Below are 25,593 nucleotides of genomic sequence, written 5' to 3'. Positions count from 1 at the left end.
GAACAATACAATACAGATGACATCAAGACTGGTAGGAATTCCAGAAAATATGGCCCACGCCGGGAGAAGCCACGGCATAAACAACCAGACACTGGGACGCTCCTGCAGGACGAAGCCACTTTCCAATCAGACGGAGAGTCATTGTATTTTTTACAAAGGAACAACTTCCATCAGCGGATTGTCTGCAAGTGTCAGATTATGTGTAAACAGGCAAACCTGTCCAGAGGTCAGATTATGTGTAAACAGGCAAACCTGTTCAGAGGAAGGAACGCCAAGAAATATTTACCGGCAGTGGAGGTCAGATTGTATCGCACAGCATCAAAGAAACTCGAGAAATGTGGAAGCCGACTTCTACGGTGTATAATAATCTGTTTCTACTTTCAAAATTGTACAATACAGTTGTTGGAAGACTGAAAACTGTCAGCAAGCAGGCCAGCTTAAACTGCAGCGTTTCTGCCACAGTTATAATCTATAGGAATTAGTGATGAGCGGGCACTACCATGCTCAGGTGCTCAGTACTGGTAACCAGTGATGAGCGGGCACTACCATGCTCGGGTGCTCAGTACTGGTAACTAGTGATGAGCGGGCACTACCATGCTCGGGTGCTCAGTACTCGTAACTAGTGATGAGCGGGCACTACCATGCTCGGGTGCTCATTACTGGTAACTAGTGATGAGCGGGCACTACCATGCTCGGGTGCTCGGTACTCGTAACTAGTGATGAGCGGACACTACCATGCTCGGGTGCTCAGTACTCGTAAACAGTGATGAGCGGGCACTACCATGCTCATGTGTTCAGTACTCGTAACTAGTGATGAGCGGGCACTACCATGCTCGGGAGCTCAGTACTGGTAACTAGTGATGAGCGGGCACTACCATGCTCAGGTGCGCAGTACTCGTAACTAGTGATGAGCGGGCACTACCATGCTCAGGTGCTCAGTACTCGTAACTAGTAATGAGTGGGCACTACCATGCTCGGGTGCTCAGTACTGGTAACTAGTTATGAGCGGGCACTACCATGCTCAGGTGCTCAGTACTCGTAACTAGTGATGAGCGGGCACTACCATGCTCGGGTGCTCAGTACTGGTAACTAGTTATGAGCGGGCACTACCATGCTCAGGTGCTCAGTACTCGTAACTAGTGATGAGCGGGCACTACCATGCTCAGGTGCTCAGTACTCGTAACTAGTGATGAGCGGGCACTACCATGCTCAGGTGCTCAGTACTGGTAACTAGTGATAAGCAAGCACTACCATGCTCAGTTGCTCAGTACTCGTAACTAGTGATGAGCGGGCACTACCATGCTCGGGTGCTCAGTACTGGTAACTAGTGATGAGTGGGCACTACCATGCTCAGGTGCTCAGTACTGGTAACTAGTGATAAGCAGGCACTACCATGCTCAGGTGCTCTGTACTCGTAACTAGTGATGAGCGGGTACTACCATGCTCGGGTGCTCAGTACTGGTAACTAGTGATGAGCGGGCACTACCATGCTCGGGTGCTCAGTACTGGTAACTAGTGATGAGCGGGCACTACCATGCTCAGGTGCTCAGTACTGGTAACTAGTGATGAGTGGGCACTACCATGCTCAGGTGCTCTGTACTCGTAACTAGTGATGAGCGGGCACTACCATGCTCGGGTGCTCTGTACTGGTAACTAGTGATGAGCGGGCAGTACCATGCTCGGGTGCTCGGTACTCGTAACTAGTGATGAGCGGGCACTACCATGCTCCGGTGCTCAGTACTCGTAACTAGTGATGAGCGGGCACTACCATGCTCAGGTGCTCAGTACTCGTAACTAGTGATGAGCGGATACTACCATGCTCAGGTGCTCAGTACTCGTAACTAGTGATGAGCGGGCACTACCATGCTCAGGTGCTCAGTACTCGTAACTAGTGATGAGCGGACACTACCATGCTCAGGTGCTCAGTACTGGTAACTAGTGATGAGCGGGCACTACTATGCTCAGGTGCGCAGTACTCGTAACTAGTGATGAGCGGGCACTACCATGCTCAGGTGCTCAGTACTCGTAACTAGTAATGAGTGGGCACTACCATGCTCGGGTGCTCAGTACTGGTAACTAGTTATGAGCGGGCACTACCATGCTCAGGTGCTCAGTACTCGTAACTAGTGATGAGCGGGCACTACCATGCTCGGGTGCTCAGTACTGGTAACTAGTTATGAGCGGGCACTACCATGCTCAGGTGCTCAGTACTCGTAACTAGTGATGAGCGGGCACTACCATGCTCAGGTGCTCAGTACTCGTAACTAGTGATGAGCGGGCACTACCATGCTCAGGTGCTCAGTACTGGTAACTAGTGATAAGCAAGCACTACCATGCTCAGTTGCTCAGTACTCGTAACTAGTGATGAGCGGGCACTACCATGCTCGGGTGCTCAGTACTGGTAACTAGTGATGAGTGGGCACTACCATGCTCAGGTGCTCAGTACTGGTAACTAGTGATAAGCAGGCACTACCATGCTCAGGTGCTCTGTACTCGTAACTAGTGATGAGCGGGTACTACCATGCTCGGGTGCTCAGTACTGGTAACTAGTGATGAGCGGGCACTACCATGCTCGGGTGCTCAGTACTGGTAACTAGTGATGAGCGGGCACTACCATGCTCAGGTGCTCAGTACTGGTAACTAGTGATGAGTGGGCACTACCATGCTCAGGTGCTCTGTACTCGTAACTAGTGATGAGCGGGCACTACCATGCTCGGGTGCTCTGTACTGGTAACTAGTGATGAGCGGGCAGTACCATGCTCGGGTGCTCGGTACTCGTAACTAGTGATGAGCGGGCACTACCATGCTCCGGTGCTCAGTACTCGTAACTAGTGATGAGCGGGCACTACCATGCTCAGGTGCTCAGTACTCGTAACTAGTGATGAGCGGATACTACCATGCTCAGGTGCTCAGTACTCGTAACTAGTGATGAGCGGGCACTACCATGCTCAGGTGCTCAGTACTCGTAACTAGTGATGAGCGGACACTACCATGCTCAGGTGCTCAGTACTGGTAACTAGTGATGAGCGGGCACTACTATGCTCAGGTGCTCAGTACTCGTAACTAGTGATGAGCGGGCACTACCATGCTCAGGTGCTCAGTACTCGTAACTAGTGATGAGCGGACACTACCATGCTCGGGTGCTCAGTACTGGTAACTAGTAATGAGTGGGCACTACCATGCTCAGGTGCTCAGTACTCGTAACTAGTGATGAGTGGGCACTACCATGCTTGGGTGCTCAGTACTCGTAACTAGTGATGAGCGGGCACTACCATGCTCAGTTGCTCAGTACTCGTAACTAGTAATGAGTGGGCACTACCATGCTCAGGTGCTCAGTACTCGTAACTAGTAATGAGTGGGCACTACCATGCTCAGGTGCTCAGTACTCGTAACTAGTAATGAGTGGGCACTACCATGCTCAGGTGCTCAGTACTCGTAACTAGTGATGAGCGGGCACTACCATGCTTGGGTGCTCAGTACTGGTAACTAGTAATGAGTGGGCACTACCATGCTCGGGTGCTCAGTACTGGTAACTAGTGATGAGCGGGCACTACCATGCTCGGGTGCTCAGTACTGGTAACTAGTGATGAGCGAGCACTACCATGCTCGGGTGCTCAGTACTCGTAACTAGTGATGAGCGGGCACTACCATGCTCGGGTGCTCAGTACTGGTAACTAGTGATGAGCGGGCACTACCATGCTCGGGTGCTCAGTACTCGTAACTAGTGTTGAGCGGACACTACCATGCTCAGGTGCTCAGTACTGGTAACTAGTGATGAGCGGGCACTACCATGCTCGGGTGCTCAGTACTAGTAACTAGTGATGAGCGGGCACTACCATGCTCGGGTGCTCAGTACTGGTAACTAGTGATGAGCGGGCACTACCATGCTCGGGTGCTCAGTACTGGTAACTAGTGTTGAGCGGACACTACCATGCTCAGGTGCTCAGTACTGGTAACTAGTGATGAGCGGGCACTACCATGCTCGGGTGCTCAGTACTGGTAACTAGTGATGAGCGGGCACTACCATGCTCGGGTGCTCAGTACTGGTAACTAGTGATGAGCAGGCACTACTATGCTCGGGTGCTCGGTACTCGTAAGTTGAGACAACCTCTTTATAGGGGTTATCCCACCTGGACCATCCTTTCTGTAATTGAGGATTTGATAAGTTGATTGCGGAGGGTTTTCTGTGCACTATATGGCGCGTCACCTCAGTGACAATGAGTGTGCAGTGTTGAGCAGCACAGAAGCCCCTGACACGCGCTTGGCAGCTTCTTACTCGTTGGCCGGTAAAGAATGAGGCCTCCGTGGCACGCACATCAGCGGGGTCGGCCCAACCGCAGCATTGTCCTCTCCGCATGCACAAACCATCAGAAATATGTAACGGTAATTACACGCAGCCCTCGCTGGAAATGGCAAACAAGCGCTAATTGTTTCTAGCTTCTTGTGAGACATTTAGGAAATGTTAAAGCCGACATGAATGGCAGCGGTGGAGCAGAACTTTGGCAGCGAGACAGGCGGGTTGTAAGGCTCCATGTGGACTGGAAATGTCAACGCGGTTTGTATGAGCTATTATTCAGGAAATCCGGTCAGTGTAATTACACCACATTACAGCGGCACAGGACGATAGCGGAGGGAGAAGACGGACAAGACCCGCAGAATCACATCTCCACCTCCAGCCAGACAGGGATCACACTAGTATATAGCATTGGATGTGATATGCTCATGACACTCAGCACAAACTCTGCTGCGAGCGTCAGCCGAGCGTCGTCTGCTGCGAGCGTGAGCCCAGCGTCCTCTGCTGCGAGCGTGAGCCGAGCGTCGTCTGCTGCGAGCGTGAACCGAGCGTCCTCTGCTGCGAGCGTGAGCCCAGCGTCGTCTGCTGCGAGCGTGAGCCCAGCGTCGTCTGCTGCGAGCGTGAGCCCAGCGTCATCTGCTGCGAGCGTGAGCCCAGCGTTATCTGCTGCAAGCATGAGCAGAGCGTCATCTGCTGCGAGCGTCATCTGCTGCGAGCGTCATCTGCTGCGAGCGTCATCTGCTGCGAGCGTCATCTGCTGCGAGCGTCAGCCGAGCGTCATCTGCTGCGAGCGTCAGCCGAGCGTCATCTGCTGCGAGCGTCAGCCGAGCGTCATCTGCTGCGAGCGTCAGCCGAGCGTCATCTGCTGCGAGCGTCAGCCGAGCGTCATCTGCTGCGAGCGTCAGCCGAGCGTCATGTGCTGCGAGCGTCATCTGCTGCGAGCGTCATCTGCTGCGAGCGTCAGCCGAGCGTCATCTGCTGCGAGCGTCAGCCGAGCGTCATCTGCTGCGAGCGTCAGCCGAGCGTCATCTGCTGCGAGCGTCAGCCGAGCGTCATCTGCTGCGAGCGTCAGCCGAGCTGCAGTGTGAGCCAGATACAATCTACTGCGTGCGTACTAGTATAACACAGATTTGAGTGCTCTACGATAAAACATCGGACAGCACTCAGACGTCTTATACACTAGCTATGCGCCAGTGTGAGTGCACCCTAAAAACATTGCATTAGATTCATTAGCCTGTTGTAGTATGTCAGATATTTGCTGCAGGGGAGAGCGCGCTGCACACCTGTCTATACAACTATGCCTGCAAATACAAGGAAACGCTCAGACAATGGGGAGATTTATCAGGCTAAGTGCAGCAGAATTCTGACCTAATTTTGTGACAAATGTCTTTTCCATAGTTTGCAGCAATTTCATGTCTTTTAGACACTTTCTGTGCCTTGTGTGACAAGGGGGTGTGGCCTTACTGAAAACGCTAAGAATTCACATGTAACGCCATGCATCAAAACTTCCGGCATAACTACCAGGTGGTGTGAATTCAGACTAAACAGTGTAAAGTTGCCGCAGATTTTGCAAACAGCGTGGACAACTTTGATAAATTTGGCACAATTTAGGACTGTCGAAGACGATGTTGCATTATTATTGCAGCATTTTTTTTTGCAGGCTGACAGTAAAAAACGTGTGTTCTCTCCTTGCAGAGGAGGATAGGTAAAATGCCAACGAGGGCTATACAGCTGGACAGGGGTCACACTATTATATAGCATTGGATGTGATATGCTCATGACACTCAGCACAAACTCTGCTGCGAGCGTCAGCCGAGCGTCATCTGCTGCGAGCGTCAGCCGAGCGTCATCTGCTGCGAGCGTCAGCCGAGCGTCATCTGCTGCGAGCGTGAGCCCAGCGTCATCTGCTGGGAGCGTGAGCCCAGCGTCATCTGCTGCGAGCGTGAGCCCAGCGTCATCTGCTGCGAGCGTGAGCAGAGCGTCATCTGCTGCGAGCGTGAGCCCAGCGTCATCTGCTGCGAGCGTGAGCCCAGCGTCATCTGCTGCGAGCGTGAGCAGAGCGTCATCTGCTGCGAGCGTCAGCCGAGCGTCATCTGCTGGGAGCGTGAGCCCAGCGTCATCTGCTGCGAGCGTGAGCCCAGCGTCATCTGCTGCGAGCGTGAGCCCAGCGTCATCTGCTGCGAGCGTGAGCCCAGCGTCATCTGCTGCGAGCGTGAGCAGAGCGTCATCTGCTGCGAGCATCATCTGCTGCGAGCGTCATCTGCTGCGAGCGTCATCTGCTGTGAGCGTCAGCCGAGTGTCATCTGCTGCAAGCGTCATCTGCTGCGAGCGTCAGCCGAGCGTCATCTGCTGCGAGCGTCAGCCGAGCGTCATCTGCTGCGAGCGTCAGCCGAGCGTCATCTGCTGCGAGCGTCAGCCGAGCGTCATCTGCTGCGAGCGTCAGCCGAGCGTCATCTGCTGCGAGCGTCAGCCGAGCCCTCACTATGGGTTGTGTCAAAAACATACAACATTCCATCCCGTCCCTGCACCTAATCCTCGCCTTTGTTGCCAGTATGGAGGCTTCCAGAACCAGAACTTCATTATTCACGTGTTCCTTCTTTGCTCCTAGCCAAAGAAAGGATATTAAGCTCAGCTGGATGGACCGTTTCACCTAATAAAGACCATACAGTCGAGGCAAGACCTGGATTACGAGGAAGACGTGTTCTGAACGGTGTGGGCTTCCAGACGTCTCCAGAATAGATTCTTTTGCATCTTCAAACCAGTTTCCTTTAATAAACGGTTACCTGCGACATCTGCCGAGCAGACGGATCGAGATCCCCTCTCAATAAACATCAGTCATGGGGTTTTTCAGTATAGAAAAAGGATTTAATAGACTCCTGAGAGTGTGAGGAACGTAGGACCTCAAGGGTTTTAGGAGTTCACAATTGTTTGATATTTAGTTGCAGAATATCAAATGCATTTTGGTTGTAATCCATATCTGTAAAGAACAAAAACATTCTAACCAATCCAAATCTTTGTTGGTAGGACATCAGGGGATCCATTGACTAATTGGTGGTCACCATTAAAGGGAACCTGTCAGCAGAAATTTTGCTCTAAACCTAAAAGTTTCCCCCTCTGCAGCTCCTGGGCTGCATTCTAGAAAGGTTCCTAGAGTTTTTGTGCCCCCTTTTAAACCAAATTAAATACTTTATAAAGTTGTACCTTTTTGGTATGCAATTCTTGTAAATTATCCATGGGGGCGGGCTGTCTGGTGTCCGTTACGGTCTCTCCTGCCGATTTACGCCGTCCTCCAACGCTCCATTTCATACATCAGGACGCCGCCCACTGCGCCCTAGGTCCCGCGCATGCGCCGTGCGACTGTGCACTGTGTACACAGTGACCGCTGGTGACATGTGTCGCAGGCACGAGGTTATGGGCGGCGCTGTGATTGCATCAGCAAGTGCCCATCCATAATCTCGTGGCCGCGCTTTCCCCTCTGCCTCCAGCGTTCTGCGCAAGCGCTGGCCAGATGACCCGACGTCACCTCTCGTAACCGGTGGTGTCCTGCTCCGCTCCTCCCATCTATTTCCTGCTGCAGGGTAAGATGGGAAAGAAGTGACGTCGGGTCATCTGGCCAGCGCTTGCGCAGAACGCTGGAGGCAGAGGGGAAAGCGCGGCCACGAGATTATGGACGGGCACTTGCTGATGCAATCACAGCACCGCCCATAATCTCGTGCTTGCGACACACGTCACCAGCGGTCACTGTGCACAGTGCACAGTTGCACGGCGCATGCGCGGGACCTAGGGCACAGTGAGCGGCGTCCTGATGTATGAAATGGAGCGTTGGGGGACGGTGTAAATCGGCAGGAGGGACAGTAACTGACAGCAGACAGCCCGCCCCATGGATAATTTACAAGAATTGCATACCAAAAGGTACAACTTTATAAAGTATTTAATTTGGTTTAAAACGGGGCACAAAAACTATAGGAACCTTGCTAGAATGCAGCCCAGGAGCTGCAGAAGGGGAAACTTTTAGGTTTAAAGCTAAATTTCTGCTGACAGGTTCCCTTTAAGGGGTTGTCTCTTGTTCCTAGCTTCAGGAGCGCACTGCTCCCCTACCTTCTGGTTCCTGCTTGTTTGGGGAGGTGTGCACCTGAATGTTCATAGGTCCGGCGGACACCATACTTGGGCAACTATCCCAAACTGCGCACTCTCCCATCTCTCCATAATTAGCAGAGGCAGATTTACCTCTGAAACAAAGCAGAAGCACAGGGACAATGAGGCCGGCCAGATCCAGAGATGCACTTGCAAACTGTTTGCTCAACAGCTTGTAAGTACGGTACATGCTCCATACCTAGAAGGCCGGTCACCTCAGAAGCGGCCAGTAGCTTTGGCAATTAGCTGTAGGCTACAGAATTACAAAGGAACAGGTCACACTCATGACCCCTATAAATATCTGAGAAAATATATGATTAACATTGCTTAAATCTCCTCAACAAAAAGCCACGTACCGCCATCAGTCCAAAAATCACTGCCAATATTGCTGAACTATTAAGACTGCAATATAAAAAGGGCAGGGGCTCTAAAAGGAGAATCCCTAGAGATTACCTGCTGTCATGTTCAGAGCCAGAGTGTGATACTGTTCCCCAATCACGCACTCCAACGCGCGTTTCACTAACGCTTCCTCAGAGAGTGATGTCAAAGAGCCGAGGGTCCCCTTTTATCCCGGATTTCCCCTTAATTGCGCCAATCAAAAATGTCCTGTACCTTACTATCGGGCACCGCCATGATTGAGCACCGGACCGCAAGCACAGGGGGCATCATCATTAGACGCGTCACTAGACACATGTCTGATCTATGTCCCATGAGAATAAAGAATCGTCATATTGATAACCAACAGACCAATTCTACTTTTTCATATCTGCCAATGATGGACAATTGGGACACCATTACACGCATAAGAGGGTCAGCTGGGCTTGGCCAACGTTCATCTAATGAGTAGGGTCACCTTAACATGATCATGGATGGACTATTCCCTAAAGTAGCCTTTTGGGCGGTTTCTTTGATAACCTCTTCTCCCATATGATCAGTGTAATTGACAACAAGATGACGATATTGGATCTATGTCCTTGTAACGACATGGTCCCATCCATTACTTGCAACGTCGTGTTCTTGGTGGATGACGAACGTCGTTACAACCCCACCACATAAGGTTTCCATGTGTGACCTGTCCACCGCCACCAGCAGCATCAAGAAGCCTTGGATTGTGAGGACTGTTCCACTTGGTTACTCCGCAGGTAAACAAATGCGGTTCCCCCAGGGTGACCCGGTGTAAGAGTAGCCATGCCACAATGATCAAACAGATCAGGTAGCACAAGACGGGGAATGGGGCAACTTTTTTTTTGCATATAGAAAAGTTGCGGTTGGTTTAACCTGCCGAGGAGGTCAATCTGCAGCCGGAAATGTGCTAAATGATTTATACTACAAATCAGCCAAGTGATGAAAGAACATCTGGATCATGAAGAAACTCCACATTTACTGATATCACCTCTCCACTGGTTAAATAAAACTGACATATCAAGCACATCGCCTTAAGGGCCGATCTGCAAGCAAGAAGAAATACCGTCCTTACGAGACCATCAGAGGTAACTGGCAGGCGCCAACCGGAACGCCAACCGGGACCGACATCACCGCAAGAGTTGTTTACTAGTTAGAGAAAGTTCTTCGCACTGATGGTAATAACACACTAACGGAATAATATACTCTTAGTTTTGATTCTATCCCTAGATGTGGATCAATGGTACTTAGGCTGCAGAAAATCTGTTAAGAATGGATATTTTGTAGACCCCCACCCTTCTGAGTTATAGCTTGTCCCCAAGTCTCAACATCATACAGTCGTGAGAAATTGGTGGCGTCACGGATGTGTCACGTGTGACAGACAGTCATGTGGTTTCTGGCCACAGAAGGTCACACCGTTTTGACTGCACAAAAAGCTCCCTGACTTTCTACTGTTCCTGCTGTCAGTATTCATTGGTATAGGTAGCTTTTCCTTCTGGATTCATCTCTCCCCTTTTGGACCCAGCAGGAGCTCAACTTCCACCCAGCTGTTGATTGTCAGCATTATCTTGGTGTCTAAATACTCCTTCCTTCCTTTGGACTGATGCTGGTGATAATTTTCAGTTCCTTCAAGCCGAGGTTGCAAGCAGGTGGCTTGTACTCCTCTGTGGTAGTGATGCCGAAAACTCTGCTGAACTCCTACCTGAGTAATCTAATAAGTAATTTATGCTTTTCCCCCGTATGTCCCCCTTGTGTCTTCTTTAGCATTTAGTGGGGTTAATAATAATAATAATAATAATTTTATTAATTTATATAGCGCTATTAATTCCACAGCGCTTTACATACATTTGCAACACTGTCCCCATTGGGGCTCACAATCTAGAGTCCCTAGCTGTATGTCTTTGGAGTGTGGGAGGAAACCGGAGTACCTGGAGGAAACCCACGCAAACACGGGGAGAACATACAAACTCCTTGCAGATGGTGTCCTTGGTGGGATTTGAACCCAGGACCCCAGCGCTGCAAGACTGCAGTGCTAACCACTGAGCCACCGTGCCGCCCGGGGTTGACCAAGAGCTCATCCCACCTGTTCCCTATTTAGGGTCCAGCACTACGGATACCTAGGGTCAGGTATCCGGCTCGGCACATAGGTGCAGAACCTATCCAGGGTGGTGACGGACCCCAGGGACCAGCAGTAGGTTTGGTCAGGGGTCACCATCTTCCCTCTCCCTAGATACAGGGTTTCCCTTCCCTTTCGCCGTGCGCTTGGTACGTCCCCATATCTAGTGTGACAGGCGGTTACTCCAGGGATTAAGAACAAGTTAAGACCAATCGGAGTAAAACCGCCAAGTAAAGTGATTATTCAGACTGTAGCAGCAATAATTGGGTAATAAAATTGGAAATGTATTAACGGTAAAGGCAGTTCCAGGAACCCAGAATAACGATGGAGCAAGTCAAGCATGGAACCATAGTAGGAGAACAGGTGAAATCATCACAAATCAATCACCGCGACAAGGGTCGCAGATACATTCAAAAACAGTCCAAAAGTCTGCAGTAAGGCTATGTGCGCACAGTGCGTTTTTCGGGTGCGTTTTTGGCCTCAAAACTGCAGGACTTTGCTTCCCCAGCAAAGTCTATGAGTTTTCATTTTTGCTGTCCGCACACATCTGGTTTTTTTACCTGCGTTTTTGAGTTAAAAAAAAAATGGACATGTCAGTTCTTTCCTGCGTTTTTCTGCGTTTTCCCTCCATGCAATGCATTGGAAAAACGCAGCAAAAAGCAGAGATCAAAAACGCAGCAAAACGCAGCCAAAAACGCACCAAATCGCGGCAAAAATGCATGCGTTTTTTGATGCGTTTTTTCGACGCAGGTGCGTTTTTGTGCGTTTTTAGCGGCCAAAAACGCACAAAAACGCAGCGTTAAAAAGAAACAGTGTGCGAACCTAGCCTAACTGTGAAAAACCAGCGCTACATCATACAAATCATCATTCTTGGTGGTGGAAACATCACAGGAGGTGACAAGAGCAACAATAACCAGGCAGCGAGGAGCAAACTGCTTCTCAAGAGCCACAAAGGTCTCAGTGATGGATATGATCGACATTCTGGTAATGATTGATGGGTTAATTTTTTTTGCCACGCAACTGTCTGAGGTCTTACTTTATGCCAGAATAATATTTTTGAATGAGGGCAAAAGAGTACATCTAAATTACTTTGTGCAAATTGTCACGATTCCCCTTGGTAGTCATGTGACAGCGGGTATGCGAATTGCAAACTTTTGGTCAATTGCCAACTAGATTCTCATCTCTCAATAAAACATTGAGAGAAGCGGATGAGAATCTATTTGGTTGCCACTGTGCTGTCATGCCTTGGATTTGATCTGCCACTCTCCTATGCTGTGACCCGTTTCCCTCTCCACTGAGCCACAGTCTGGTTTGGTCGTTGTCTTGGTTCTGAACACTTTGTTTGTGTGCTCATTGCCTTTCTGCCAACAAGTGTTTCCAACTCGGTAATTCAGTCTGCCCTATCACCCGGCGGGTGTAACTATTCAAAACCTCCGCTGGTGATATTTCCAAAGGGGACCCTGCTTGCAATTACAGCTTTTCTGCCAAGTGCTTTTCCTTTCAGAATGTTACTTTTGGTTTACCTTATTTTTTTACTCTGCATCTTCCCTTGGATTCTTAAGGAAGTATATGATACCCTCAATGGCCGCTTAGGAAGCAACGGTCCAAGTGGTCATCTGAGCCATCTCAGTCTGCGCAGGAGCCTTTAGGGACTGCGCAGCAGGGACCTCCTAGTCTGTACAAGGATCAGGCAGGTCAGGTGTAGTAGTTTTTAGTAAGACCTTAGTTTACTTTGTTTTCCACATGTGCACTATAGTGCGCATCACATGTACGAATCACATAACTGTGGTCACATGACTGGGGATACACGGGAATCATGACAGTTTGCACACAGACGGCACACTTTCATGATTCAGATAATTTGAAGACCCCTTTAATGAGATCAAGTACTCCCAAAAACTAATTTGGCATCTAATTAGTAAGACAATCTATAGGGGTTGTATGGTAAAGACAAATTATCCTCTATCAATATCAATAGGACAGGTGATAACTTGTTAATCGTGGGGGCCCAATTGTAGACAAAAAATGGAGCAGCGCTGGATAAAAGTGCCCAGTTTGAGATAACAATTCCCCATACTACCGATCGATGCAGGTCCCAGAGGTCGCACCCCTGGCAATCAGTAAGTTATCACCGATCCGGTGGGTAAGGGATCACTTATTTTCACCAGACAACCCCTTTAACAATGTGAACTGAAAATCTACCAAATAATTGATTCATCCTCCGCTCAATGTTCCCCGTGCATTTCACTCTCTATGTGACAGCAGCTTTATAGACTCCACACATATTTTACCTTGTCCTTTAATTCCAAAAGGAGGCATAAATTCCCTGATTTTTCCCCATTTTCTAAAGGAATCGTCAAGAAACATTGGTGCTGGTCTGGAGAACCTGCAAGACAAAGTGAAAAGGATTAGTTCAACCCATCATATACCCTTCATAAAGCCTTCAAAAATCATCTCAAATGGATCTCAGTACAGTCAAATGGCATCAATGACCTTAAACTAGTGATGGGCGAATAGTAACTATTAGCGTTTGGATTATTCGTAACAAATCCCAAAGTTCTATTCCGGTATTCAGCATGAATAACGAACTTAATGCAAGTCAGTGGGAACCCGAGCAGTTTTCTTGCAGTGCCGAATACTGGAATAGTATTTGCTATTCAGTAAGCATGATCAGAACACAAAGAGTTAAGATTCGCCCATCACTACTGTAAACCAATAAATTCCCGAAATCAAACAGCAACACAACCCAACATGGGCGGAATTATGGAAGACAGACAGCGAGAGAAATAGACAAAGAGAGACAGAGACAGACAGAGAGATACAGAGACAGACAGAGCGAGAAACAGAGAGACAGAGACAGATAGAGAGACAGAGAGAGAGAGAGAGAGAGAGACAGAGATACAGAGAGACAGATAGCGACAAAGAGATACAGAGAGATACAGACAGAAATAGAGAGACAGAGATACAGAGAGAGACAGAAATGGAGAGAGAAAAACAGATAGAGAGGAAAAAAAAGAGATAGAGAGACAGAGATAGAAAGACAGAGATAGAGAGACAGATAGCGACAGAGAGATACAGAGAGAGACAGATAGAGACAGAGCGACAGAGAGAGAAACAGAGAGAGACAGAGATACAGACAGAGATAGAGACACAGATAGAGACAGACAGAGATACAGAGAGAAAAAGAGACAGTGAGACTGATAAAGAGAGACAGAGAGATACAGAGAGAGAAAAAGAGACAGAGAAATAGAGAAAGAGAGAGATAGACAGAGATAGAGACAGACATAAGAGAAACAGATCAAGACAGAGAGAGATTCACAGAGAGATATAGAGAGACAGAGAGACAGTGAAAAAAAGATAAAGACAGATAGCAACAGAGAGATACAGGGAGAGAAAACGACAGAGAGACAGAGATACAAACAGAGAAATACAGAGACAGACAGAGATAGAGAGACAGAGATACAGAGAGGGAAAGAGAGAGAGATAGACAGAGATACAGAAAGAGACAGAGAGAGACAGACAGAGATCGAGAGAGAGACAGAGATAGAGAGACAGATCGAGACAGAGAGAGAGCGACAGCCAGAGAGAAAAGCAGACAGGGAGAGAGACCGAGAAACAGAGATAGAGGGAGACAGAGTGAGAGAGAGAGGGAGACAGAGAGAGACAGTTACTATCCTGGGCAATGCCGGGTACTACAGCTAGTAGATATATATTTTAGACCATAAATTGTCCATGTTCCAGATGGACAGAACATGGACCAATCCAAATCAATGGGAAAGATCAGATAACTGTTTACATACGGACTACCGCATCATGCACTACTCTCATCCGGGGGGAAGGGGGGGGGGTTAGAATCAGACTCATGCTTTAAACTCAAGAGGTGTCTAAATAAAGTAACATAAGGACACAATCTGTATCGGGGCGGACATATTGGTGGAATCGCACAGGGGACCAATAAATTGGGGGCCACTACCTTCTCCAAAGAAGGTGGAATTATGCATTATGATGCATAATTGGACTGCAAAGCCCCTTATATTGTTCTGTCTGTGTCCGCCAGTGATCTCCGCCAGTGATCTCCGCCAGTGATCTCCGCCAGTGATCTTTGTGACATCCATTTTTAGGGAATCCCTTGCAATAATTATATAGGAATATTTGTTTGGCCTTGTGTGGTATTTTAATTGTTGATGCACAATACAGATGAGGAATCAAACGTTTCCTGATTGAAAGGGTGTCCAGTGTGAACGATCCCAAGTGATCTCTCCAGATTTTCGAGCAACGGTCGTGTTTTCTTACAAAAATAGTGATTTCAACATTTTCAAAGAACTGAAATGCAAACTGGAAAAGAAAGTTGAAGAACTTAAGAACTTCTTGTACGGTAGTGTCATAAAATCTGGAAGCCCTTTACGATTACGCAGCGGAGATGTCATTTCCACTGATTTATACACTTGTCTCGCAGATGACTTACAGCTCGGAAGTCCGCAGAGTTTGGACAGATGTCCCCGGTGTTATCATAGGCTGGAGGTCATGAAAAAGCAAAAGGAAAAGCCCCGGCAAGGACGAGAATCCTTCCCAGAGGAGCCATCATCTCGTTTTTAGTAATTATCGCTGTGTAGCAGATGGAGGGGAGATTGTGGCAAGTAATAATGGCAGTTTGTGCCAGCGGTCGGGGCTAAGTTATTCATGAGTTGAGCCGCCGGTATAATGGGCTTCCCGCGTGGACATGAGATTAGTATCCAGTATTCGACTTCTGGGACGGGAACATTATCTGACACCAGTGCATGAGTTTTGTCCGGGGCGCGGGGACGGCGGCCGTGAATTATTCATCCCCTTATTATGCAGCGTGTAACATGAACATTCTTACATTAGCTTAAGAGCATGCGGCATTATGAGTCCAGAGCTCCCAGCTAATTAAAGCGGGAAAAACCTCTCTCATCAAACCTCTGCCTATATAATTTATTCAAAAACATGGCGTGTCCTTAGGATGGGTCATAAGAGTGCGCTCAGTGGTGATCTGACCCAGGTACCGCGACTGATCCGCAGAAAAAGGGGTCCATTCACTGCAGATGAACGCCAACCGCTGAATGCAATACGGATGAAAGCCTTGGAATCAAGGGACTGCGGCGCACTAGATCTATACGGGTTAAAAAAACCCCGAACAAAGCGCTCATTTGGGACGACAAATGCTATTGCAGTCCTGACTGTGGGGGACATTTCAGAAGGCCATGCCTCATGGTTACGGATAGATGGCAGCACCATTGTGCCAGGATAACTAATGAAAATATTGACACCTATTGTCACGCTAGGTACGGGGAAGTACCACGTGTACGGAGACAGGGAAGGGAAACCCCATGCCTTGGGAAGGGTAAATGGTGACCCTTAATCCAGCCTTCCGCTGGCCCCTGGCTTCCCTCACTCCCCTAGATAGGTCCCACACCTATGCACCGAGCAGGATACCTGACCCTGACTGTCCCTGAACTGGGTCCTATGTAGGGAACAGATGGGATGAGCGCTTAGTCAACCCCACTAAGCTATAAAGAAGACACAGGGAGCATAAACAGGGGAAAGTATAGGAAAGACTTATCTCCAGGATGACTCAGGCAGAGGTACTGCAATGAACAACATTTTATCAGATGAATACAAGCAGACTGCTTGCATCTAAGGCCTGTATAGGTTTTTAACTCTGTCATCAGCAAAGACCAAGGGGTAATGAGAGTATTTAAAGAAGGGAACTGCTGATGGTGAGGGATTAACTCTAACCAGAGAAGAAGAGATTGTCAGGGAGCAGTTTGAGTAGCAAAACGCTGTGACCTTCAACAGCAGGACATCACAGGACTGTTTGTCAAGCGTGACACACCCGTGTCACTTAGGGGTACTTTGCACACTACGACATCGCAAGCCGATGCTTGCGATGCCGAGCGCGATAGTCCCCGCCCCCGTCGCAGCAGCGATATCTTGTGATCGCTGCCGTAGCGAACATTATCGATACGGCAGCTTCACATGCACTCACCTGCCCTGCGACGTCGCTCTGGCCGGCGACCCACCTCCTTCCTAAGGGGGCGGGTCGTGCGGCGTCACAGCGCCGTCACATGGCAGGCGGCCAATAGAAGCAGAGGGGCGGAGATGAGCGGGATGTAAACATCCCGCCCACCTGCTTCCTTCCGCATAGTTGGCGTGAGCCACGGTGACGCAGGTAGAAGATGTTCCTCGCTCCTGCGGCTTCATACACAGCGATGTGCGCTGCCGCAGGGGAGCAAGGAACAACATCGTACCGTTGCTGCAGCACAATTATAAAAATGTCGGACACTACACCGATGATACGATTACGACGGTTTTGCGCTCGTTAATCGTATCAAAAACGCTTTACACACTACGACATCGACAGCGACGCCGGATGTGCGTCACTTTCGAATTGACCCCACCGACATCGCAGCTGCGATGTCTTAGTGTGCAAAGCACCCCTTAGGCAGTGTTCACATGTTGCATTTTTGTAGTGTTTTTTTTTCTGGAGGCAAAACCTGCTCTCTTGGCAGTAAAAAAGCCAAGTACCAAAAAAGCAGGTCTTGCTTTTTTTTTTCAAAAAAAGTTAGTTTTATTCATCAAAAACATTGCATGGCTGCATATTTTTGTCTGCAGAATTTTTTTTTTTACTTTCTACTGGTGAAAAAAAGTTGCAAAAACGCTAAAAGAATTAACACAATGCAGATTTCAAAAACGTTGAGGTTTTCTAATTGGGTGATGAAAAAAAAAATAAAGTGGGTGGGATTTCTGAGCTTTCATAGCTTTTGCTGGAATTTGCATTTAAAACAAAAGCTGCAAAAATGGAACGTGAGAACATAGGTAGTTTGTGGTGAATGTGTGAAGTGTTGCGTGTGAGTCGAGGAAAGGGACCAACATTTAGGCTATGTTCACATGTTAAGTTTTGCTGCTTTTTTTTTTGCATTTTTTTTAATTGGTTTTATGCAAATGGCTGAGTTCACTCGTCTAGTAATTCGTCCGTTCAAACGGATCCATTGGCAAAAGAGTTCTCCAAACGCAATACTTTTGTCCGTTTTGAAAAACTGATTTTTGCCGGATTCACATTAAATACTGGAGTCTATGGAGAATGGATCCGTTAACTGATTACTGTTTTATTTTCCATTTCAAACTGATCCAGTAAGAAAAAAATGTATCCGTTACAAATGCAAAAAACACGGACGGCCACATAGAAATCAGGTGACGGATCCGTTCTCCATACACTCCCGTGTTAAAAAATTAATTCTGCAAAAATCCATTTTTTTAAAAACTGACAAAAAAGTTGTGTTTGCAGAATATTTTTTGCTCGTGCATCTGTTCTAAGGGATGATTACGGCACATGTTAACTTAGCCTGAGGCTGGTTTCAGACGTCCGTGTTTTAGGTATGTGTGACATCCGTTTTTAACATGCATGTCACATGTACCCATGTTACCCTATATTGTGTACTCACACGGCCGTGTTTTCACATGGACTGTGTGGCCCCGCTATTTCACACGGAAACGTGTCAGCTTTTTCTCCGGCAGCACGGGTGTCACTCGGACCGCACACTGATGTGATCCATGTGACATCAGTGTGACACGGACCGGAGAAAACACGGGTTTTTATGTTTAATCTTTCTTTATTAAAGTAAACAAGAGAATTTACAGGAAGAAAAAAAAAGATTCGAATACGTGATTACTTCATGTCAACTTACAGAGAAGAGTATAAGCTACCTCCTAACTAACACCTCTTCTCTTACCATCATAAGGCACGCATATGACATGTAACCGCCTTTTATAATACAGACAATCTCCTTCCAAATGAGAACTACACCTCAAACAAAGCGAGGCTACTGCCGAAAACAAAAAAGAAAAGGAAAAAAATTTGAAGATTTAACGAGAACTAGAGAGAAAGGAAAGTAGCAAGGGGGAAACATAAGGAAAAGAAGAGAAGGAAAAGGGGGAGAGAAGAGCAACAGAAAGAGAGGGAGGGAAGGCATGGTAGGGATTAGTTCCCCAGTACTCGGGCCGCTACATTGGACTGACGTAACACGCGTCGTGCATTACCAATAAGGTTCTGAAATGGTAGAGTATCAAGAGCCAGGGTCCAGGGGGTCCAGATCCTAAGAAATGTATCCACTGAGTCATTGGTTTCTGCCGTTAGGGACTCCATCCTGTGGATGATGGCCATCTCCGCAAACCACTCCCTCACAGATGGCACCCCAGTCGATCTCCAGTGTCTCGGGATCACCATGCGTGCCGCCGTAAGACAGTACCTCCGAAGGTCCGCTTTCTGTGATTTAAGCGATCCCGGGAGAATTGAAAGCAGCGCCATCAAAGGGGAACCCACCAACTGCTCTCCGCAAATCACAGCGTATGCTTTGAACACGGACCTCCAGAAAGGTATCAATGGGCAGTCCCACCAGATAAGCAGCATTGTCCCCCTTCCCCTTCCGCACCTCCAGCAGCTATCTGAGACCCCGGGAAATATTGCGTGTAGAGTATCCGGGCACCTGTACCAACGGGTCAGAATCTTATAATTTTTTTCCTGTGCTGCACAGGCGATGGAAAATTTATGAGTGAGGATAAAGGACTTTTCCAGTCCTCCTCGGGAATGGAAGTCCCCAAATCTCTATTCCACTTCTCGATATATTTAAGGTCTCCCATGTCCGCCTCTGTAATCAGGAAGAAGTAAACCAGAGACAATAGATGCCCGGGAGAATCCTCCTGCAAAAACAATTGTTCAAATTTTGTAGGCTGAGCCGCAAAAAGCCCAAGTCTGTTGTCAACCATCAAGAAGGACCTAAGTTGAAGGTATTCCAGCCTAGCCGTTGGATGCCGACCCTCTGTGAGCAAAAGGGCCGAAAAAGGGGGTACTTCCAAACCGTGCAAAGTCTGGGCTATCCGTGTGTCCTAACCCCTCCTTCAACATAAGAAACGCTCAACTCCCATCCCTGGGGGGAACTCCGGGTTAGAGAAAAGCGGTGAGAGTGGACCAGGACCCCTTGAGAGAGATCCCCGCCTGCACTCAAAAACACGGGTTTTTAAATAAAAAGATTTTCTCTATTTACCTGTATCCAGCGATGCTGCCTCCCACTCCCGACCCCCGCTCATTATTTACATTGATTATTCACTGCAGTGAGCAGCTGGGAGCAGGGGCATCGCGGTGACAGCGCTGGAGACAGCATGGCTGGGGACATCGCTAGTGACAGGTGAGTATCCTGCCAGCAGTGTGTGTGCAGGGATGTCCAGGAGGTCATCGGATTTCCCAATGAACTCTAATGACCTCCGGATGACACCCGCGCTACAGCGAGTGTCACGATGGTGACTTCCAGGGGTTCATGAGAGTTCATTGGGAACTCCGATGACCCCCTGGATGTCACTGCACAAACTGCTGTATACTCACCTGTCACCGGTGATGTCCCCGGCGGTGCTGTCCTCGGCTGTGCTGTCGGCGCTGTCCCCGCGATGCTCCGTTCGGCTTCCAGATCCTCAGGCAGTGACTAATCAATGAAAATAATGAGCGGGGGTCAGGAGCGGGAGGCAGCGGACCTGGAGACAACATCGCTGGATACAGGTAAATATAAAACATCTTTTCATTACAGAGACTCGTGTTTTACCCGGTACGTGTCACACGCATGCAAACACGGATGTCACACGTGTGACCATAACCATGCGTGTGACTGGTACATGATTAAACACGGACGTCTGAAACCAGCCTTATCGCCTGAAGCATGCACTAAAAATCCATTTACACTGGCTGATAATCTAAAACATAGCCTAAAGAGTCGATCGTAGGGTGAGAGGTGACGAGTCCGCCACCACCCGTGGATGGCTTTTTCCATTATTATCTATCCCTATATAAACACTTTTCAAACTATGTGTTCTCCATTGGTTTTTTTTTCATAAACAGGATGCAGGATAGGAAATATGGAAACCTCCATGTCCCTATGGTCACTACTTTATGTCACCCATCTTCAGGGCAGGGAATCTTTTATAAAGTGACAGTTATTGGTGTTTCTTCTATTATAAAGCAGAAAATAGCATTTTACTTTTCTTATTTTATAGAAATAGAAATAATTCTTATAAAAAATAAAAAGTGGATAAAAAAAAGTAGATCAAGGGATATGGGAGGAACTGGACTCCCTAATCTCCTTTTGTATAGCTACGCCTCTCTAGGGACGTGCGTTCTGGATCTATTTAACTCAGGGGAAATTAAAAGATGGGTAGAAGCCGAAAGCGCGCAATCTGATGTTGATCCGAAGGTAGTTATTTGGACCAGAGCACCACCCAGCTCCAGCTCTATCACAGTACCCTTTATCACTAAGCAATTGTGGAATTTTATGTCCCGAGGTAATTGTGGAGACACGGGGCTCAGTGGGTGCTCTTGTCCACTAAAACCCGCCGCCTTTAGAAAGACAGCGTGGCTCAGGGCTCATCCCAACTGAACGCCGGCCTCCTTAACCGTGGGCGTAACACTACTCAGACAACACAGGGTGAGGGAACCACAATAATTAGACTTTATTGGATCCCCAAACAATTAACGGCACATAACACATAACCAGCAAAACACACAAATGTAACAGGCAACAGAGTCTCCCCCTTCCGCTGGCTCACCAGGGATTTAGAATGTCCATGCCTCAGAGCTTCCAGGGCCGCTTACTCCAGTCCAGCAGCACCCCGCTTTTGGCGGGCACCCACCGAGAAAGGAATAATGCCAGATTCAGGAAGCTGTGTGAGGTCTGCAAAGTCTGTAACAGGTGACTGAACTGTCCCAACCTGAGTGTCCTCCTTAGGTAGTCCTGGTATGATGTTACAATCCTGGCAGCCGCAGTCGAAATCCCTAGGCTGTGGATATGGTCTCCAACCGGAACCGGAGTCGCTAGATTGAAGCCATAAGATATCCTGATCCTCTAGTCAGCTCCAAAGAGCTTAGACTGAATCCATCAGCATCCATCAACAACCTGGTGGCTTAAAGAAGTCCCTTTTATAGCCACAGCCTTCCACTTAGATACACTGCGTCCTCATCGATTGGTTGGACAAGAGCGCCTCTCCCATTGGATGAATCTCAAGCTGCATGGACAATGTTCATCCAAATGATGTCTACAGAAAGACTGAAGATATCTACATGGAGTCTGCAAGTCACAGACTCAACAATGGCTACTAAGGTAATCACATTAGCAATACACAACTACAATACAATGGTTACTGGAAAAGTCTGGAGAACAATACGTCTGGCTTTCAGTGGCCAACACAATTACATTGAGTCAACAAGAGTCTTGTAAAAACAATGAGGGACTTCTCCCCCATCTATTAACAATTTATCATGCTGCCTGGCTGAATTTTAAGAAACTTTAACCCATGAGCGTCCATGTCGTCACATTAATAAATATCTTGACTTGTCCTGCATTCCAGGCCCATTGACACCGGTCCATAGTAATTCAGATTTTCAGGCGGGTTTCCATAGATCAACATTCCTCCATAAAAGGAAGAGTGACCATCCTATTATTCGTGACTTTATCTCAGACACAGGTATTAAACCCCTATATAATTACTCTTCAGATATCAACAAATCTCAAGATATGTGGTTCTTCTTCGAACAGCTGAAAAGTTTTATAGTGTCTATGGCTAGGAGGGTAGACATCTATAGGGCACTCAAACCCTTTGAGACCCTTTTCCTAAAGAAGGATCCTCCAGGCCATACCATTTCGACCTTGTATGACTTGTTTCTCAGATGCAGAGGTGCGAGGGACGGCTTGCCTGGGTACTTTGGGAAATGGGAGAGAGAGTGGGGAGGTCATTCTCGGCTGAGGAGCGGACCAAAATCCTTCTCTTTATTGGTAAAACTTCGCTGATACCACTGCACTCTGACCAGGTCTGGGGAGCGTGGGCGCGACAACTAAAAGATACAGAGGCAGGGGAAAAGATATGGCAGGGATGGATGAGGATGAGGAAGGAGGTGATTAATGAGGGCTGGAGGGACACACAGTTTAGATTAATGCACAGAGCAATTTATGGATTTAACATCCGCACCAAGCAGACGTTGAATAAAATAGAACATTGCCCCAAATGTAAGCAGCCGAAAACGGACTTATACCACGGGATTTGGCAGTGTTCAGAAAGTCAGAAATTTTGGGGAAAAATGAAGACACTTATAGAAAAAGTATGGGAAGTGGAAATGGAACCAGACCCATTGTTATGGATTTTCCACCACAGGACTAAAGAAAAGGAAGGAGGAGGAGATACACGGGGGACCACGATTCCAAGACTCTTCCATAATATTGCTATGATAGGGAAAAAGGCCCTACTACGCAGATGGCTCGAGGAATCTGTTCCATCAGAGGAGGAGGTGGTCAATCAGATTAAAAAGCTGCTCAATATTGAACAGTTGGAAGCCGAAAGAAATAAGGACGAACTAACGGGAAACTTTTTTAAAAAATGGAAGAGATTTATAGTACAACAGTATGGAGTTGCAGAAATACGGAAAGTGGTATCTCCTTTCACTAATACGGAATGGTACCTACTGGGAGACTTGCAAGGCACATTGGGAAAGCTGAAAATACACACGCAGTAGAGACACGACAGTAGGGTGAGACGAGGGTTTCAGAGAAATAGGGCTTCAAACGGGAATCAGAATATAGAGGAGCTGTGTGTTCTTTCGCGACTTATACCTGGTGTTCTGTGTATTAAAAATGTTGGGGGGGATAAAGTGGTAATAAAAGAGGGTGGGTTAAGACAAGGGTGAGTAAATTGGTAAGGTGAATTTATTCTTGTTCAAATGTTAGACATATTGTAATGATTCTGAAAACTGCAATAAAATTTGTGTTTAAAAAAAAAAAAAAACTTCGCTGAATGTGATATCACAGGAGAGGTGCTACAAGATCCTATCTAGGTGGTATAGGTGTCCTGTGAGTATCCGTGCTGCCTTTCCATCAGCCTCTGATGTGTGCTGGAGATGCCAAAAGGAGAGGGGAACCCTCACCCATATCTGGTGGTCATGTCCCCCGGTGAGATCATTCTGGGAGAGCATTTTCCAGTTACTCAATAAACTATCCTTGAGGCAGATCCAGCCCACAAAAGAGTTAGCTCTCCTGTCCCTCGGGAATGTTTCTGCTTCAGGGTTTAGGAAAGGTTTATTAAGACATTTTTTAACAGCTGCCAGAAACCTAATTCCAAGGTATTGGAAGCAAACTAGAATCCAATCACGGGATGAATTCATAGCAGAGTGCAACGAGATCCTCAGGATGGAGACCTTGATCGGTCAGACACTCGGCAACAAGGACAAAGTTGATGCTACGTGGGCCCCGTGGATCATGTTCAGGGACTCACCGGATATGGGTCTATGGATTCACGGGGGGCAGGTATGTAGGTAATTTTCCATTCTCTTATTTCTGTACCTGGAAGGTTAGCCTTGAAAATGTGGTTTTGATGTAGGAGGGCGCGTCCATTCGGGTGGGAACCCTTTGTACCCTTCCCCTTTCATCTTACTTTCCCACGTTTCTGTTGTCTTTACTGTCTCTAAATTCTTCTTCCACCTCCTCTTCTTTATCTCTTTATTTTTCAACTTGTTCTTCCTATTTCACACACATACGAATTGTACTTGTTATTTTTGGTCGCCAGTGGCGCAGGTGAAGTCAAGGAACTGTGAGGTTTTTAGCAGCTAGCTTGGGATATATACCCTCAGCCTGCGCGCTGTGCAATTGTTTGATTATCTTCTTCTATTCTAATAAACTCTGATTTGAACAAAAGCTAAAAAAAAAAAAAAAAAAAAAAAAAAAGCGCTGCAGACAATCACAAGCAGGATAACCAAAGCATGGTACCTACATAGCACACTCAAAAACGTTTCAAGAACAAGAGGACAAAGAGAGTAAAGTGCAAAATGAATAATTTATTACAATACAACTGACACAAGATAAAATCGGCAGCAAAACTACACCGGGTGTGTAGATGAAAAGTGTTAAATTGTAGAGCATGTAATATAAATAGAAGGGTAAAGCTGACAATCCGGATCCTAATGGCTGCAGATCATGATAATAATTTTTTGGCAGGAAAGCACTACGTATACAGGACTCATAGAAGGTGGTGCTGACCAGTGCCAGGTTAGGTACCCAGTGAACAGTGATCACTCATAGAATGAAAACAACACATGATTAAAGCAGCAAGAAAGGCCACAGGGGTATCGATGTCATTCATGGGGGGGGGCGAGGGGTGGGAATGTACGTAAAATTCTGGCCCAGCGTGAAACACGCTGGATTCATAGGTTGGGAACATTGTCCCCTAAGGGGTTAACTGAACATCTTAGTTTTGCGCCCTTCTTACGAGGAGCGTCTTTTCCTTGTATCTCCCTTGTCTTCTGTGCCTTGTTTTTATTTTATATTTTTTGTCTATTTTTTAAATTTTAGATATATTCCCTCCTTCTTTTTCTTCTGGCACTCTGTAACGTATACCTTTATGGCATCGGCTGATATATATGGACATACCATCTATCTGCGATATTCTTCATGTGCCACATCTGGGATTCCTTGGAAGCAGATTACTGAAAATTCTGTGATTTCGCATTATGGAATTATGACTTCTCCCACCTGTGCTCACGTTGTTCTGTTTATTATGGTTGTGTCTCATGTGTTCGCTCCCGCTCCTCCTCCCCCTGTTTCAT

The 25,593-nt window shown here is 47.5% G+C and overlaps 1 protein-coding gene across 5 annotated transcripts in view; it reads right to left on the bottom strand.

Annotated features, from left to right (window-relative positions):
- ST3GAL3 (ST3 beta-galactoside alpha-2,3-sialyltransferase 3) overlaps positions 1 to 25,593 on the bottom strand; it is a 363,061-nt gene that overhangs the window by 50,554 nt on the left and 286,914 nt on the right. For all 5 annotated transcript variants that reach the window (XM_075320480.1, XM_075320479.1, XM_075320481.1 and 2 more), the window contains one exon: positions 13,238 to 13,332. In XM_075320480.1, the coding sequence (XP_075176595.1) occupies positions 13,238 to 13,332 (95 nt within the window). The remainder of the gene's footprint in view (positions 1 to 13,237; positions 13,333 to 25,593) is intronic.

This window comes from Anomaloglossus baeobatrachus, chromosome 8, assembly GCF_048569485.1.
Source record: "Anomaloglossus baeobatrachus isolate aAnoBae1 chromosome 8, aAnoBae1.hap1, whole genome shotgun sequence".
NCBI classification, from domain to species: domain Eukaryota; kingdom Metazoa; phylum Chordata; class Amphibia; order Anura; family Aromobatidae; genus Anomaloglossus; species Anomaloglossus baeobatrachus.
The sequence above is the reverse complement of the archived record's forward strand: the minus strand, read 5'-3'. Positions and strand labels throughout refer to the sequence as shown.